Genomic DNA, 20,105 nt, shown 5'->3' on the forward strand with positions numbered 1-20,105 from the left:
CTTCTAATTACCATAAATATTCATTCATGACTTCCGTATCTAAATGTCAGTGCTATCGTATTCGTTTTCACTCTAAGTGATAGGCTTTTGCAATGTTAATTTTGTTTTATTACGTTTTCTGGGACTTAGACTTTAATTGATAGAAACATTCGTCATACAGTTCTATTTTAGACGGGTGATCCAGTTTGTGCAGGCTGTTGTGAGCCAGATTCCGATACATGCCGTAGCGACCGTTTAGCAAATCGAATATTTCCTGTCTAGTTATATATATATATATATATATATATATATATATATATATATATATATATATATATATATATATATATATATATATACACTGATGTATATTTGTAAACGTCTATATTAACTTATTTATACCTTGATTTGGCTCGGAGAAATACATAGTTACTATCTTACGATGTACTGAGATGAGAGTTAATTACCTGGTCGCCATGCGAGTGTGTCTGCTACGCACGAATGCCTGTATCCACAATTACGTTGCATCCTTCTTTTTGCATAGTTGAGACGATGTGTGGGTTGGTGCGTACAAACGATACATATGTTTTTCATCCACTTGCACGAAATCTATATTTCCAAAGGAAACCATTCAGGGGCTAAATTTAAAACATTTTCCTTTTCCCAATTAAATGTTTCTCGAGTATGCTGCCGTGAGAGGCAGAAATAGATCTAACGAAATGATACTAACCTCAGTTTTCTCATTTGTGGTTCTTGAATTAGAATTAAAAATATCGATAACATCTGTTAAATTGTCACAGCTGTAATTATTCCTAAGCTCCCTTCATCTTTTAGAGACTAGTTAACACCGCCTCATTCATCCTATTCAGGCAAATGTTATTGTGTAATTTACCTGGCTGATACTTCTGTCAGTACTCAAAATGACTAATGGGATTTGAAGAACTTGGTTACAAATATTTGTATTGCGATACGTTAATTCCTTGTCCAACCATCTTATGATGTAATAGACTGAACTGTTTTCTTATTTTCTACTGTAAGGTCATGCCTTAAAGACAAATGCACATCCAATATCAACCATTAATTTGATGTTGCTATGAAAATAAAATCTCCAAAAACTAATACTACAATGTCCATATATGTGTCTCCTCGGCCGTAGGACCTTAGATTCAGCTATGGGTTGCACGCTATAGAAACCTAAGTTGTTCAAAAGCGTTTTAGTCTAATATAGAATCTAAACTGTTTGACAATATTTTCATCTTGTTTAACTCCTACATTATTTACAATGCACTTGAAATGTGAGATCGCGTTTTCTCTATGTATCCCACCCTTGCAAAGGGAGCCAGGTGGCTCTAAAGTGTAAGAAAAATACCGCCGCAAAAACCTATAACTATTTAAAGACTGAACATCACGCTATGGGCTTTCGAATTCGGGCAATCAATTTTTTTTTCCGATGATAAAATGAAATTCATGATCATAAAATGGGAGTGAAATGCTGGAAATGATACTACAAACTCTCAGTCTTTTCCTTCCTTCCGTATATGGGTTCTTACTAGCTGTTTAACAACGAAAGTCAGGCGGAGGGGAGGAGAAGTGGTAATGTTCAGTGCTTTTTAATTTGTTTTATCACATTTTTTACATTTTGTAAATTTAAAATGCATGCCTTTGGTAAATAACAATCAAGTTCTAACCGAATAAAGTTGATTAATGCTTCCATTGTTTCTGAAACCTGTTTTACAATAATAGTAACGGTTACGTCTAGTAGATAGTTCGTGATGCAATGTAACTGTTCTGCATTTTATCAATCTTCAAATTTATTTATTTCACAGTTTTGATTGTGTGGAATTATACTATATCCCAACTGAAACAATTGGAATTTTGTCTACATTTGTGTAAATGATGTACATTGCTTTGTAAAAACTATCCGGTAAATGCATGCAAATTAATCGTAACCTAACAAAAACAAATTGTCGATTCTCAAGTCTAACTGATCTAAGACTTTTGAAATAGTAAAATTAAGCACTACTGCCCTTAAGTCATGAGACACAATAATAAAAGTGAACTATATAAGAAATGTTGCTCAGATAAAATTAAGATTTACATTCTCTCTCTTTTATTATTTCCCTCTGTCTTTTTATGTAATTTCTTTTTCATGTATTATATTCTCATTACATTACTTTTTTAATTTATCAATTCATTGGATTAAGCGATATTAATTTACTTTTGATCAAAACTATAGTTGCATAATCCTTTCCTGAAAGCAATCTGTCATCGCAATGATCTTGACGTTTCTTGTTTCTATTGGTAATTTCTCACATTGTGATATAAAACACGTTGAAGTTTCTCCTTCTTTACTGTAGACACTCAGTCTTGTAGGGAGACAGGTAAATGACAGACCGGTTAATGGACGTGATATTGTATAGTAATCAATGTAAATTTATACACACCTAGATCAAATAATGTATTTTATATCACTGCGGTGTGTTTTGTTTAGTCGCGCATAACGTGTGTGATAACTATGTTCCGTAGTTTGACATGTTCCAATTGTTGGGCCAAAAGAAATAAAGACTATGAGGAAAAGGTAAATGTATTAAATTTTCAAAAACAAAATATGTTATTTTCATGATACAGAATTTTGCTTCATTTACAAGTCTATTTCTTTCTCATATTATAGATGGCACCACAGTATCTCCAAAAAGGAGATTGGTGACACACAATATTTGTAGCTGCTTTATGCAGCGATACTCAAAGACAAATCACCAATCTCAACAGCCTACGTGGCAAGCATATGGCTTACTGCGGGATGATTTTTGGCGGCGGCTTTGTGTGTAAGCCAACTGCAGCAATTGGTAGAAGTTTTTCTAAGAAATCAGAGTTTCTCCCACAAGAAACTCCGCGGAGATAAATAGCCACTACTGCAGTGTCTTTGGTGCGCAGCATCACTTTCGCGATATATGGCTTTCAGTAAAATTACGGACAAAAACTTGCTTCAAATCTGACAACCACGCCTTGATAAATACTCGATTCTATTTAAGTTATTGCCGTTAATTATGTTCCATGCACAACGCTTTATAAACCAGTACAGCACACGAAAGACACAAACGTAGCAGCCATTTTTATCAGCTTGTGTTCTGGTCTGAGTGAAATAGATTTTTCCAAACACTTCGACCAGTTGTTTTAATCCTTTTAGATCAAAGCTAATTTAGTTATTCACTGCCAAACGCCTCACAGTGATGAGATTGAAGCATTTGCACATTTTCATGAATATAAGTTGAAAAATGACACTTAGGCGGTCTAACTCTATTCTGATTGATGACGTAATGCCCCAGTCAATCGGACTAGAATAAATACGACCGTACTTGAAATGTTCTGAATTCTTTAGTATGACCTTTTGCTTCTTTGAAGAAGAAGAATTCTACTTCTGTGCAAGGTCATACTGTAAAATCAGAGCTCTTAGGGTACTCTCTGACTGATACAAATACCATACTGTAAAATCCTAGAACTCTTAGGGTACTCTCTGACTGATATCAAGACCATACTGTAAAATCCTAGAACTCTTAGGGTACTCTCTGGCTGCTATCAAGACCATCCTTTAAAACCCTAGAACTCTTAGGGTACTCTCTGACTGATATGAAGACCATACTGTAAAATCCTAGAACTCTAGGGTACTCTCTGACTGATATCAAGACCTGCATGGATAAAGTTTTCCGATGTAATTTACTGTCTTGCCCTAATATTTCGTGGATGTTTCATTCTTTAAAATATGGTCGCGAGATGCATTCCTGAAGACCCTTGTCTACGATTATTGATTAGAAAGTAACCGCTTTGTAGGAGATAATTGATGATGATGATATATACGCTGTAGAAGATATTTTATTATAATGTTTTAATATACCTAAGTATAATCTGAAGCTCCAATGTGTGTACTATAGATGCGTACACTCGAACCTGTGCTTGGTTCTGCTCGTGTCAATTGCCATTTTTATGTCATCAAAGTATGGCCAGACAAGTTTTAGAGCACAACTGAACTACCATCCCCGGCACCAGTGTCAGAGTTATTCGTCTACTCTATGACAACTCATCGGCGCACGATCATGGCCCACTTCCTGAAGGAACACAACATTCAAATATCCTTCACACAGCCCTGCGTTAGTTCCAAGTGTATTTTTTGTTGAGTACCTTTATCCAAAAAAACTCCGCCAAGGACGGTCCCAAGCCCGGCTGAAAAAGGAGGAGGGCTGGGCGTGGGGCTAGCAACCCCACCCCGTTAAAACAACTCTTGCTACGGAAACGACAACAAGGGAACAAACGACAACCGGCACTGGGAGCGAAGCAGACCAGGCAACTGGCTCTATGACGGATGGAGAACAAAACCGCAAGGACGTCCCCATCCCGTTAGCGGAACTCCTGACGCCAAAAGCATGGATCAGAGTTGGATGCTGGAACGTGCGAATACTCAACCAGACTGGAACTGGCACAAGCAGTGAGCGAGTTGAATCACTACAACTTGACCCTCATGGGTGTAACAGAAGCACGATCGACTGGTGCCGGCAAGCAGAAGATGAACTCCGGAGAAATCATCATCTGGTCCGGAAGGAAGGACAATGACCACCGAGAAGGGGTCGCCATCATTATCAGCAAGAACAAGACCAATACCGTTCTACAGTGGAAGCCAGTGAACAAGCGCCTGCCGTACGTCAGGATGAACTCCAAGCACACCAAGCTGTCTGTTGTTGTGGCCTATGCACCAATAGACGACGCGGAAGAAGAGGACAAAGACACCTACTACGACGCTCTTCAAGCCGTTTTAGAGGACGTTCCTCGACATGACGTGCTGTTGCTACTTGGCGACTTCAACGCTAGGATCGGCTGCGACAATAAAGACAGAGAGAGGACCATGGGGCGCCATGGAGTAGGTGTGATGACCGACAACAGAGAAAGACTGGTCAACTTTTGTGAAGAGAATGACTTGGTCATAGGAGGGACCCTGTTCGAGCACATGGACATCCACAAGCTCACATGGACGCCACCAGACGGCAGAAATCAGAACCAGATCGACCACATCATCATCAACGGCCGATGGAAACACTCCATGCACGACGTGCGAGTGATGCGGCACGCTGACGTCGGCAGCGACCATAGTCTTCTGGTGGCCAAGGTGACTTTGAAGCTTAGGAAAGTTAGGATAGGGTTCTCCAGGAATCAGCGCTTCGATGTGGCCAAGCTGAAAGATCCAAAAGTGAAGGAAGAGTTTAGACTGGCCCTAAGGAATAGTTTTAGCGTTCTAGAAGATGAGACAGCGCTGATCATCGGCAATTTCAACAGAGTAATGAAGGAAGCAGGAGAAGTAGTTTTAGGTTATAGGAATAGCAAGAAGACAGAGTGGATATCAGGAGAGACGTGGACTCGCAAAGACGAGAGAAGACAGATTAAGAAGAGACTTCTTTTGGACTCCAAGTCACCAAGACTGAAAGAGAGAACTTCGAAGGAGTATAGAGGAAAAGACAAGGAGGTGAAGAAATCAGCAAGGAGAGACAGGAGAGAATACACAGAGAGACTGGCAAAGGAGGCGGAGGCAGCAGCAGAACAGAAAGACATGAAGACGGTGTACCAGAACACCAACAGCAAGGCCAACCAAGCCTTAGCAATGCTGAAGCCTATCTGGAGGACAACAAACCTCAGTGCCCACACGAAGATCCGTATCTTCAAGAGCAACGTGCTGAGCGTCATTTTGTACGGGTCAGAGTGTTGGAAGACCACTGCTAACATAGAACACAAGCTTGAAGTCTTCCAGACCAAGTGCGGGCGACGGATCATGAGGATCTTCTGGCCAAACATGATCTCGAACGAGGAACTCCGGCACAGAGAAGGCGCAAGCACCATCGCTGTGACCATTGCAACTCGTCGATGGAGATGGCTCGGCCACGTCTGCAGAATGCCCCCTGACGCACTACCAAGGGTGGCACTGAGATGGACTCCGCAGGGGAAAAGGAACCGTGGCAGACCCAAAGAGACCTGGTGCCGAACCGTGGAGCGAGAGCTCAAGACCAGAGGCCTCACCCTGCAGACCGCCCCTATAACAGCAGCCGACAGACCAAAATGGTGCTCCCTTGCTGTCACCTCAAGTACCGGACGGCACAGAGAGGATTGATGATGACCTTTATCAAAGATTCACCAAGGAGCAAACGAGGAAATGTGAAAAGATGCATACTGAGTTCTTCGAAAAGATGCAATGGCGAAATGCAAACAAAGAAATTTGTTGCCCAGCGCACTAATATTCGAAACATTTTAAATATCCCACATATCTTATAAGGAGGGTCCTGAGTGTCCGAGTGGTCCAAAGCGCTCTCCCTTACGGATCACTGCCGTCTCACCTCTGTCTGCGTGTGTACGAGTCTTGGATTCGGCCAATGTTGGCATGTGAGAAAGCTTGCCAGCAGCTTCTCGTGGGTCGGTGGTTTTTCCCGGGGTTTTCCCGGGTTCTTCCTTCACCATTAATAATGGCCGCCATTATAGCCTATCGTGTGCTGAAAAATGGCGTTAAACCCCACAACAACAACAACAACATATCTTATAAAGAAATCGTTTTCAGATCATCTTACACGAGTATGGGACATGCTACTATATCATGACAAATAAATGAATGGCAATTTTGAGATACAAGAGGACTTTGAAACCGCTAGCTATATTAAATGCGATAATTGCTCTTTGTAACCCATTAGTTCTTTCCTTACTGTATTTCTCAGGGCGATTAAAAATAAATGTCGCCTGTTTCAAAGTACACCTGCTATTCTTCAGTAATTATTTTCATCAATTAAACATGCTCTTTGCATTTAGATAACACGGTAAATGTTTTCGCGAGTGTCTTAGTATCGTTTAAGTTGGTATTTATGAAGCTAAATATCACAGCACGGTAATTCATTATTCATTCGACAATAACCAATATTGGGTATTCTAACAAATATACTATCATTACCCATAAGAGCGGGATAAAAGCAAGTTACACACACACACACACACACACACAGATATATATATATATATATATATATATATATATATATATATATATATATATATATATATATATATATATATATATATATATATATATCTGTGTCTGTGTCTGTGTGTTAATAATTTCGAATAAATTAAAGCAACCTCCAGGCCACGCACAAAAACAGATAATGAAAGGATACGATTAACTAATTTTGCCTTCTTGAACAGTGTGCATGGATCTGAACATTAATTTTTAAAAAATCATCAGTGAAAATATATCTCGTATCGGAAAATGTACGTATTTTATTTGGGATTTTTTTCATGTTTTTTGAGGTAGTGTGCCAATATTCGTATGTAATGGATTAGTGACCTTGATATCAAAATATAAACTCTTGACAGCGAGTGGAGACTGTACGTTAAACTTTCCTTCATACAAAACTTTCCCTAACAAAATGTCATAACGAGAAGGACAAAATGTCGGAAATCAGCCAAGGAAAAGAATACCCGCAATTCATTGATATTATAGTATGTGTGTTCTGTGTGATAAAATTAAAACAATGAAAATCTGTAAAGAGTTGTGGCTTTGCCTTCATTTTGTAGGTATTAGAACATAGATAATGAACACATAGATGGACAAAACAACGCTGCAATTACGGAAAGTATGAGAACGTTGTGAATATTATCGTGGTTGCTGCCGTAACCCACGTACCTGGGTTCGAGTCTTGATAGGGAACGAATTAAAAATGTTTTCTAACCTATATGATAACATATTTTTGCAATATGAAAATACTAATTTCACTTTACTTATCAAGCATCCTCATGCAGGTTCCAGGGATAGCACTTTCCGCTCTCTCTGGTGTATGTTTGTACATGTCTATACTTATTTCTATATGAACTAATTTCTGTCGTAAGAATCCGGAGTGAGTGTGCATTAGATGAGAGTTATTTCCTGTGTCGTCATCCAGATATGTTTGCGTATTGTCTACGTACGAATGCTTCTACAAGTGACTTTTTCCATCATTTTTTTTTTGGTGGGAGGGGTATATGCTTGGTCGAGTGGGTATAGGGGTTGGTTCGTGCAGGCAAGGCGACTGTTGCCGTGGCCTGCAGACTTGGGTTCAAATCTAGGTAATAAACGAATTTGAATATTCTCCAGTCTGCAGGTAATTATTCTCTCATCGCATTATGAACTATGTAATTTCTCCCTCGAACTGCGAAACGCGGCAATTTTTCTTGTGCGTACAAATTAATTCGTTGTTATTTGCGACATTCCTGGGTAAATCGATTTCAGCCGAAACGAATAACAAAAGATTTGATAACGTCACCATTGTAAACAGAAGCCAAAACTGCGCTACGTCAGATACGGTAGATGACACTCATGCGATATTATTCTAAATTACTTTGTTCCAAATATAGATAAATAGTATTCGAAATGAAGGAGAAAGGTCAAGCATATTGCTTATGATATGTGTACAAGCTTATTTACTTTAAAACGTCTCAGATCTGCTTTCATCTCGAGTCAATTTTTCCGCCTTGTGCTAATGTCGTTCTTATTAGATTTTTCACTAGCGAAATGTGTCGTTTGCATGACGTCACTACTTTTAGAGCACTCTCGGAAAAAAAAAAAAATTACGGGAGATGTCGGCACTTCTTAGCTGTAATCTGAATACTAGAACGTCGTTTATAACTAATATATTGATCATTTCAAAGACCGTTTATGTGAGATAGTTTTTATTTTATTTTATTGTTTTTTTTATAAAAAGAAATCATTTCCTTCTTTACGAACTTATATTGGAAGAAAGGTGAAATTTATGAAAAACGACTGCATTTGGGGCTTTACTATCGCGCTGTGCATGCTTCATATAACGGTGTATTTAATAAAAAATACTGCATGCTGATTAGGGCCATAAGGCTGATAACGAGTTGGCGAGTCACCCACAGGGAAGGTATATGACTCGAAGTGAAGCTGAGGTCCAGATGCCGTTTTGTGTTGACTACCTAGTCCATGAACTGCCCAGCGGCCATTTCAGTACCATGTAATATTTATTATACCGATATATCGATCCTTTTGTGAGTGGAACCAGTGCCAAATTAAGCTAGTGTGGGGCCTGTAGCATATGTTATAAAGGGGCCATAAAAATTAAAAAATCAAATAAATATTAAAGCACATAAATTTTTAACTTGCATAGTAAAGTAATTGTATCTTTTCATTTGCTATAAAGTCTTATCAGCCCTTTGATGCTGGTTCCATTAGTCCGAAAATCAGTTAACTCATATTCCCATCTGCAGTCACAGCTGTAATGCAGATAGCATGCAACCTTTTTAATGGCTGCTTCCTTGTACGTCATATTATTCTTTTTACTCCTTTTCTCTTAACCGCCACATTTTTGCAGACATGTTTGTTTGCTAATATTCAAACGATGACGATGTTTATGAGAAGGTGAACAAACAAATGATATTATTATCGTTTTCATTTGTTTGCTATGGTTTGTCAGCATTTCATGGGAGATTGCAGATAAATAAGAACAATACTGTCGAGTCTCTCAAATTTGTTGTATAAGTTGATACGCGACTGATACGTGTGTGCATGGCCTGTCTGGATTACTTATGGCTTGGGTATATTTGGCCCATTTTATCAGTGAACCAGTTGTAGAAAATTAGATAAGTATTCATGTTGTTTAGAGAGACTTAATTCATATTAATCGACGTCTTCCCCGTTGTGCGGGAAGAAAATGTCATTCAGTCATGAACGCCTGAAAAATATGTATTTAGATATCGTTCAAATACACGAGTTCTGTAACATCTTTGAATTATCCGTAACAGCAGAAATGATTATTTCCGTCCAGCTGTCAAATCATGGGACACCATCGCTCACCAAGGGTTTTACTGTCCGATACCAATATATAATCACGTATTAGACTGCAAAACCCCTGGCTTGCAATGACTTTCTTCCACCGATGCCAGATTGTATCCTCATTGCACTGAAAGATGCCCATGTCAAATAACCATGGCTTTGAATCTTCTTTCTCATGGATGGTTTTATTGTTAATATCCAGAAGCTCAATGTCTTTTTCTTGATATATTATCGAGATTTTCAAACAAATAGTCGTTTTCGATTTCATGAATCTGATGTCGATGACGTCAGCACATTAATATCAGGACTATTATTCTACTTCAACCTACGATTTTGTTTTTGTTTCTCTGGATATAAGATAGCAATGCCCTCAACTTACCAAGTCTCTCGTTTTCATTTTTACGTGTATACAGCGAATTCATCCACCGAAATTAGACGATGGATGTACATTATGAACAAATTCAGAAGCTCCTTGACTTATGAAATGCTCCGCTATTTATATTCACGCCATATGAAATTTGCACAAAAGGAAACCTTTCACTGATTGATGTTTTACGGATGGACCACTAATTCATTTCCCATAGAATTTAATATTAATATATTAACAAAAATAACGATCTTTGCATTATTGGCATAAAATCACACATGCTTCCATTCGTAATATTTTGTTGTCGTCCTTGAAAAAGAAACCGAGTCATAAACAGGAGGTCATCATTGTGTGCACCGAATAACATACACTCGTATCCAACATTAAAGCCTAATAACATACAATCGCATCAAAATTAATGCCTAATAACATACACTCGCATTCAACATTAATGCCTAATAACATACACTCGTATCCAACATTAAAGCCTAATAACATACAATCGCATCAAAATTAATGCCTAATAACATACACTCGCATTCAACATTAATGCCTAATAACATACACTCGTATCCAACATTAAAGCCTAATAACATACAATCGCATCAAAATTAATGCCTAATAACATACACTCGCATTCAACATTAATGCCTAATAACATACACTCGTATCCAACATTAACGCCTAATAACACACACGTATCCAACATTATTGCCTAATAACATACACTCGCATCCAGCATTAATGCCTAATGACATACACTCACATCCAAAATTAATGCCTAATAACATACACTCGTATCCAACATTATTGCCTAATAACATACACTCACATCCAACATTAATGCCTAATAACATATACTCGCATCCAAAATTGATGCCTAATAACATACACTCGCATCCAACATTAATGCCTAGTAACATACACTCGTATCCAAAATTATTGCCTAATAACATACACTCGCATCCAACATTAATACCTAATAACATACACTCACATCCAAAATTAATGCCTAATAACATACTCTCGCATCCAACATTAATGCCTAATAACATACACTCGTATCCAACATTATTGCCTAATAACATACACTCACATTCAACATTAATGCCTAATAACATATACTCGCATCCAAAATTGATGCCTAATAACATACTCTCGCATCCAACATTAATGCCTAATAACATACACTCGTATCCAACATTATTGCCTAATAACATACACTCGCATCCGACATTAATGCCTAATAACATACACTCGCATCCGACATTATTGCCTAATAACATACACTCGTAACAAACATTAATGATATTTGATCAGTAGGAAATTAAGCACAGGATATAAAAAATAAAATAAAATATTTTGCTGTCAGCTATAGTACATATATTGAAGGTTATTACATCAATAATGGGAAAGAAATTAAATCCATTTACAAGTCAATTGGTTCATCTCATAACTGATCACAACACAAAGACTTTCTCATTCACATCCTTTACCTCAAACAAAAAATATCAGCAACGCCAACATTAAATTCACACAATCAGTACGAAACCTAGGTGTTACTTTGGACAGTACTCTCACATTGCACCAACATGTCATGAACATATGCAAGGCTGCATATCTTGAGCTGATACGCATCAGCTCAATTCGCAAATATCTTTCAGTTGATGCCACTAAAACACTTGTGTGTTCATTAGTACTTTCAAGACTAGAATACTGTAACTCAATTCTGTCTGGTTCATCTCAATATCTACTCCAGAAACTTCAAAAAGTTCAAAACACAGCTGCTCGGATCATACTTAGAGTACCACGATCAGTGCACACCTCCCCGCTGCTCTGTACCCTACACTGACTATCCATTCGATCCAGAATCAAACACGCCATTTTTTCTCTGTGCTACGTTTCACTGTCGGACTCTAGTCCAACATACCTATCCGATCTCAAACATGTGTACACACCAGCAAGATACTTACGCTCCTCCTCTGACAATCGTATACTCATTTTTCCCACTATGAAAACAAAGTCATATGGACAACGTTCTAATGCATACCAAGGCCCAGCAATGTGGAATGAATTGCCCACTGAACTTACACACAAAGACACAGTGATCACATTCAAGAGGGCTCTCAAACCTCACTTATTTCGACTGCAAGAACAAACTTAAAGGTCTAATAATGTTTCCTACCTGAAATATTCTCAGCATGTTTTTTATTTTTTATGTTTTTTTTTCGAATTTCATGGTGTTTGTTTCTGTAATAATATTATTATTTTTTTTTTATCTTATAGGTGTTGTCTAATGTTATAAAGCGCTTAGAGCTTCTAAAGATTAGGTGCTATACAAAGTCCTCATTATTGTTATTATTATTATTATTATTATAACATGGTGTACTATGTTTGATCTCCAAACCTGAAGAATGGTTTTCTGGCTTTAAAACCATTCATGGTTCGATATTTATTCCTGAACCAAGCTCAAGTGCCGATTTCAAACCGTTATTTTATAAAGAATCTTGACGAACATAAGCGTACGTTAGTTATCTGTAAAAGCCGCATCGCTTCCAGTTTCTATGTTTTATGGAAAACACATATTTTTTCATTTCAAGAATCGCTGATATCTTTCCAATTACGCTCATATTATATTAAGAGGCAATTTTACCTATTTGTTGAAGCAAAATATGGTAATAGAATTTGTGCTTTTTTAAAGTTAATAATTTTCGTGCTTAAAAGTATTTTTCGTTATTATGTCAAAGTCAAAATGGTTACATTATGAAGAATTTGTTAAGGACCTCTTTCTTTATTAAGAGAATGCATGAAGAGAACGAATTATTTTAAATTATATTAATGAACACTTGCTATCGGTTAGTTGTTTATTCCTTATCTGAAATGTAAAGGGAACCATTTTATAGAATTTTAGGACATTATGCTTCGTGCTGACTAACTAACAATGCATGGGATATAATCAAGAGCCATCTTCTCTCAGACAAATTATTATTTAGGGAGTAGTGGTCTCATTTATTTACCCACCTTCATATCATTTGGACTTGTTCTACAATAATAAAATTAGAAAAGACTAAATTTTGGCAACATTATGTGACCTGTCTCCTTAAAAATAAAATAATCCTAAAGGTTGCATAAATTAGAGAATGAATACACATTTCATTTCTGTCTTTACGCCTTCGCCCATTGTCTGTGCCATTTATATTTATCAATTAGGAATTATTGCATGACTAGGGTAGTTCTTGGTTATTAAAGGTTCCGTTGTTGAAGTAAATTGGCAATACCATGGCAGTAAAAAGATTATACGATCTATACTTTAGTTTGATGGAGAAAATTATTTTTCCCTGGGAACTTAGCATTGCAAAGTAGCTGATTGGATCTCTACGTATCACACAGTTCACATCTTAATAATAGCAGATTTTATAGAACTGAAAGTTAGGCTTAGAGAAAGAATTTTTTAGTAATAATCCTGATTGATGGCATATTCACTAAATTTCAAAAGGTAACCTTTTTATCAACTACTTACATAATCATATACAGTTCCTTGAATGCTACGGATTGGCTCGATAAGTTTTACATCAACGAAAGATATTACATTAATGTTGAATCAGCTCTAACATTATACTGAAACCTAACCCTGCTTAAATAAGTAACTATGTAGCAATCCTAGGCCTGATTACATGAATAACCATGCTGAATATTCCCATAGGATTTTTATGATCAGTTTAGTAAAAGAAAGATCAATTCCTATTTTAAAGATAGAGTTGCTAGTGACTCATATGGCCTTGGCATCAACTTTCAGGTCAAGAGCATGAAGTCCACTTTTTTTTCTATTATTGTACACAACACATGACAATTTTATTGCAATCGCAAAGCAATGATAGAGTCAAAAAAAAAAGCTTCTAAAGAGTCATTTGGCGCATATAAACGAAAACCTGGAAGTCTCAACAAAAGACATCAAAGGCATTTCTGAGTTAGTAACAACTTAAAGTACCGTATATACTCTCTTATAATAGAAGTCAAAATGCAAACTGCCCAGACCCTGATCTGACGGCGAATAATGCGCCCGCATATCTGGGTCTGAACAGTTTGTTACGGGTAATCAGTAGGAGAAAATAGCATATTATGCTTGGCGGATCAGGATTTGTGTTGTTTGCAGTTTGACTCACCGTATAAGCGAGTACAATCAATCGGTAACTTAGGCAATGGTTTCTCGAAACAAACTGAAGGGATCCGCATTCAAGCAGCCTATGTAAATAAAGTCATGCGGAATACCTTGCTCTCAATGTCTCTTCGATGCATTCTGGGATTATTGCATTTTCTCTCTTCAGAAATTAAATTTGAATAGTGCCAACTTAAGCTGCTACAAGATAACAAGTCCTAAAATAATAATCATTGGTCAAACAAGCAATGGTCTCTAAAACATTTGCAAATATGTACATGTAAATTTAACAGAAATAAAGAATACTGACAATCACCAAAATATACATGTAATTTGGGACAGAAATAACAAAATACTAACAATAAGAAGAATATGCATGTAATTTGGAAAAGAAATAAAGAACAATGACAATAAACGAAAACTATTAAAACAAAAAAATATCGTAATGGCCACATTGTTGCGTTTATCGCACTCAGGACATTTATAAAAACAATTAGTGTGCTCAGTTCAATTTGTTTTCAGTACTCGTTTATAATGCTTGCACGACCTTCTACTTGAGACTTCTGACAATCAATGAAGAGGTTGACGTTAAAGATGACTTCTGTATTTTTTAAAAATCATTTGCCGATGAACAGATAACTATTATTGGCAATTGACTAAGATTTTTCAGTCATATATGTCAATATGTTATCATTGTAAAATTAAGATTATTCAGAACTTCTGATCACATTATTGCATCTCCACTGCAACAAACAGAACTATCTTTGTATTAATTAACTAGTTGTTAGAACGTCCGCCTCGGTTGCGCGAGGTCGTGGGTTCAAACCCCGGCCGAATCATACCAAAGACTTTAAAAAATGGTACTAACAGCTATCATGTTACATGTCTGATGCATGCTGCCCCATTGCTATTCATCACTATAAACTGCCACACCGCAGTCACTGTAGCGATATGACTAAAAAATTGCTAAAGCTACGTTTAAGATCCACGAGTAGCATGGGTTGGCTTCGATCGCGTTCATATTCTTGAATGTATAACATCAAGAGAAAAGACATCGTGAATACATCATTGTGATAATTAAACATCCAACATGCACTTATAGCTAATTATTTGAGCAATAAATTAAATGTTAATAAATCGTTTTGAAGAACGCAATGCTGAATATTATAATTTTAGTTTGGCTTATGTTTTCGTAAAAGTTAAAAAGCATCCGATTTAGACAAGATTTCTATTTACAAATCCACCTACCACACACATAATTTGTCACCTAAATGCATAGTTTTTAATTTCTATGAAACCTGTTTAAATCGTTTGAATGCAAAAACACTTGATTTCATAATTGTTAATGTAATATGTTTGATTTTATCCTACGTGGAAAATACGCAGGCGGTTGTTGTTGTTGTTGTTGTTGTAGGGTTTAACGCCATTTTTCAGCACACGATAGGCTATACATGGCGGCCAGTATTAATGGCGGAGGAAGAACCAGGGAAAACCACGGAAAGAACCACCGACCCTCGAGAAGCTACTGGCAAGCTTTCTCACATACCAACATTGGCCGAATCCAAGACTCGTACACACGCAGACAGAGGTGAGACGGCAGTGATCCGTAACGGAGAGCGCTTTAGACCACTCGGCCACTCGCAGCCCCACGCAGGCGGTAGTTTAAGTTCTGTCAATTTTGACCATAACTGAAGTAATACTAAGTTAGGCAATATTCTATTGATCTTGAAATATTCGTGTTTATGCTCGAATGAACAGTAACACAGAAAGAGTGAAAACAACAAGTTTTTATATTTTACCAAATAATGTATTTCCTTGGAAAATTTTTGTAAAAATAAAAATAATATGAACCTACGGTTTTATAGAATCAAATCCAAAAATAATCCAAGGATAATCCACGAATTAAATTGCAAAAGTCCTAGTAATAAATGTTCTAATAATTTCAAGTTCGAATCCTGATGGAAAATCCAAGATGGATGACGATGACGTATGCTGTAGTCAGTAGTGAGCTTATCTACAGTTCCTTGTAGAAATACAAATAATGGCACTCCGGTGTTGGAAATCCAAATTAAATTTGTAAGCAATGTCTTTTCAATCTGTCTGTGCAAGCACTCCTCAAAATATTTAAAGAAAAATTTAATCCTTTTGAAATCCAACTGATCTGAAGAAAATTATAACTCAAAATCTGGCTACAACAAAATAACTTGACATCAGTGTTAAAAGCCCGAAACTGAGAAATCTCTCTCTACGCATTTCTATTAAAACAAATGCGCAGTAATGGAAAAACCGGAAATAGCGAAATCGAAGGGGGTCACGTGATCATTTTTATGTCACGTACACTAAAAATGGCCCTGACGAAAACCAATCATTTTAAAATAAAATAGAACTTGTTTACGAAGGTTGCTACAAATTCTGAAACAAGGTCGGGATTTAGATCAACACCTAGTGATTACGAAAGAATGATTCAGATCAACTGATTTTCTGGAAAAATATCATCTCCAGTGAATAAAGTTACATTATAGTAGCATATAATAGAATAAAAATTTAAAACTGACAAACAATTAAATTAAAATAAATATGAATTAAATCAGATGTATTTAACAATAGTAGTTTCTTGTTTGTTAATTAGTACTATTATTACTCCACAAGTCATACTTAGGTGAGTTTCCAAATCTTATTTACTTAGGAGTTGCTCTTGTGATTAGAATTGTTGTCAGTACATATGTAGATATTTATGATGGGTTTTTTTTCTTCTAAACTACACGCATTGCCTACAGGCTTTGTTTTGTTACCCTTGATCACAGCTTTTAACCGAGAAATGGTATCAATAACCTGTTTTGATTTTTACGTTTAACCGGAGGGATTAACCGATAAATCGTATTACTTACTATTTTGGTTTGTTTACCTTTATCGCAGGGAATAATGGAGAAATGATGTTGATAAACTATTTTTTTTATAGCCTTTCGTCTCAAGGATTAACCGAGAATGGTATAAATAAACTGTTGTGTTTTGTAACCCTTTATCACAGGCATAACTAGTAAATCGTATTACTAAACTTTTATTTTGTAACCCTTTATTGCAGGGAATAACTAATAAACAGTATTACAAAACTGTTTTGTAACATAGTAGCATGCTGAAAAATGTATGTTAGAATAAAATCTCGTAGATGTGATATTTATCATTTTGTTTTTATTTTAATTACACGATTTATTAATAACTATTTAGCACAAAAATGCAAAATATATTCAGTATAAATATGTTATCACAAGCGGTGCATGTTGAAATTAAAGTTCTAAATGATTTAAGCGGTATGATATACACCATGCATGCACTCTACGTTCATTACCTTCAAATTTCATCTGCTTGTTGCTGTCTGCATCAATCTGTCTCTCGCGCGCGCGTGCAACATGAATCATCTATTTTAAGAGGATAAAAACCCTTGTAATTATACTTCATATTACAAAGTGACCAACAATCAACTACACTACAAATTAGAACTTAAAATCCAGGTGATTGCATCACGCCATCTTTCTTCGGCAACACCAAGTCTCATTTAGTTTGATAAACTCTCAGATTAAATGAATATTTCATCATAGGTTGTCTACTCGATCTCACATTGTAAAAGAAATGGTAACCATTATTTTTCTCCATGCGATATTCACTCTTCGATTTATACCTTCGTTTCCTTATCGTTTTGTAATAAGAATATGAAAGTTGTGAACCTCAATGCCCATAGTGGCACGTCTTTCAATAAACGACCGGAATATGATTCATTGATAGATTGTGGATTTTACGGAGCACCAACGCTGTAAGGCTATATGACGTCATTTTATATTAGGCAATAGGATGCTCATAAACAATGATTTGATTTGTATATAAAGTGATAAGCCCAAATTGTGCTTATTTTGGGTATATAGGAAATGTTTGTATGCAAAAAATAGCGTAGGTCGGGCTTCAAGCATGTATTTCGGGAAGATTTTTGATCAATACTTATTACATGCTTTGCACATCCTCGATCATAAAGGTGAAATCAACAAAACCGTACTAGGTGACACCAGTGAAAGGCATCAATGACCTCGACAACTACCATATATAAAATTAAAGAAAACAATATTAACCACTCTGAACCTTGAATACTTTCCCTGAAATATTCCTGCAATGGACGCTGGCGGCATCCTGCTCATTTCTCCTACAAACATATAAGCCTGTGTATTAGCTACAAATGTTCAGTGTGTATTGTTATGTATAATCAAACTGCATTGTTTGTTGGTTATTTTTTTTTTATAATTATATTCATTATATGCTATGGATAATTGCATTTTGGACTTGACCTTGTCCAAAATCAAGTTCAATTTCTACCTGACCTGAATCATTGGTTATTGTATTTTGTAAACAACTAAACCATAGCCATTTTTTTCTTTATGAGTATGAATTAACTATTAGGATTATTATCTTAGCCTGAGTCACGGACATTGTATTTACTATATTCTTTATAATGAACTTAGTAATAGACTTTTTAATTGACACTAAGATTTATCTTGTAAACATTTGGAATCTCTTTCAGATTGAAATTTTCCATTAGGTAATATTTTATATAGAAAATGTTAATTGTGACCTGAGATCATGTAGAGGACTATATAATCTTGCTTTCTAGAAATTATTCATTCATGCTGTAAGATCTGAGCACAATCAGTTGTATTATTATTGGCGTCCAGTATTTCTTTGGGCTGGAATTCATTTATTCAAATTATTAAATTAAAGCGATTCTTCTCTGGAAATGCAAAGTGCTCGAATAATAACATTCCTGGAAACAGAAACTTTGATTTAAAGTGAAATTTCAAATAAGGACATATTCTTGAATTTTATTATTGCCATTCAACAAAAGACTTTTGGCATATCACTACAGCACAGGTCACCACATGTACATCAGCACTTCCCGAGTTGGAATCTTTATTTTTGGAATATCACTAAATTTTATTCAGAACTTTAAATATTAGGACTTGTGCTCAAAATTATAGGATACTTTGGACTTTATTTCACAAGATCGTAAGTACGTTTTACATTTTTCACTTTGTATTCATGGGAAATAACTTATCTGTTGGATGTTACTAAACTTATTGGTTCTCAGTCTTTTCTATTACTTATTGTAAGAAAATATAGTTGTAAAAGTATTTAAATTCACTTTGTCTCAGTTTAAATGAATTTATACATTCTTTTTGAATTTTGTTTTAATGAAAAAGATGTTTAAGTTTGGATTCTTTAATAAAGGATTATCACATTGCAACACCACAATCTAACTTTACCTTCTAACGTCAGACTTCACCGAAATCGCGCGCGTGTTTACGGCGTTTTAAACTATATATCCAAAAATACATTTTGTTTCTTTGGCACATCTTTTATTTGCATTTAATCACCATATTTAAAACTCAGCTATTAAATACGAGTGCAGTTTCACTAGTGCATCGAAAAGATTGATCAAATTATTTACTTGCTCCAAGGCAAACTTTGAACTTGTCACCGGAATCTCTCATCAATTAATTACCGATCAAATCAACTGGGACATGCAAATACACGGTCATTTTGTAATTCAGTATTTTCCTAGCAGGTGGATAATGTTTCATTAATGTTTATCAAGCACTAGTCATCAATACATATTACCTTGACAGCCTGGGGGATATTCTACCGCTAACATCAAATTCAGGTTCAGATCCAAACTAGATGGAATTACATCTGTCCCTTAGGTAAATAATAAT

At 36.1% G+C, this 20,105-nt stretch overlaps 1 protein-coding gene and 1 pseudogene across 3 annotated transcripts in view; one reads left to right on the forward strand and one right to left on the reverse strand.

The window, feature by feature from the left end:
* Positions 1 to 20,105, reverse strand: part of LOC149806089 (ras-related protein Rap1 pseudogene) — a 332,158-nt pseudogene that overhangs the window by 205,828 nt on the left and 106,225 nt on the right. Inside the window, exon 1 of one of the 2 annotated variants that reach the window (XR_016419851.1) lies at positions 447 to 638. The exons of the other annotated variant lie outside the window; for it this stretch is intronic. The product of XR_016419851.1 is annotated as a ras-related protein Rap1 pseudogene, transcript variant X1 (transcript). Of the gene's footprint in view, positions 1 to 446; positions 639 to 20,105 lie in introns of those variants that run through there. 2 annotated transcript variants of the gene reach the window in all.
* Positions 4,493 to 20,105, forward strand: part of LOC149806091 (protein CFDP2-like) — a 50,287-nt gene continuing 34,674 nt past the window's right edge. Inside the window, exon 1 of the mRNA XM_089935121.1 lies at positions 4,493 to 5,657. Within this exon, the coding sequence (XP_089791247.1) occupies positions 4,493 to 5,657 (1,165 nt within the window). The remainder of the gene's footprint in view (positions 5,658 to 20,105) is intronic.

Source organism: Sinohyriopsis cumingii, chromosome 2, assembly GCF_028554795.1.
Source record: "Sinohyriopsis cumingii isolate HCF-2022 chromosome 2, ASM2855479v2, whole genome shotgun sequence".
NCBI classification, from domain to species: domain Eukaryota; kingdom Metazoa; phylum Mollusca; class Bivalvia; order Unionida; family Unionidae; genus Sinohyriopsis; species Sinohyriopsis cumingii.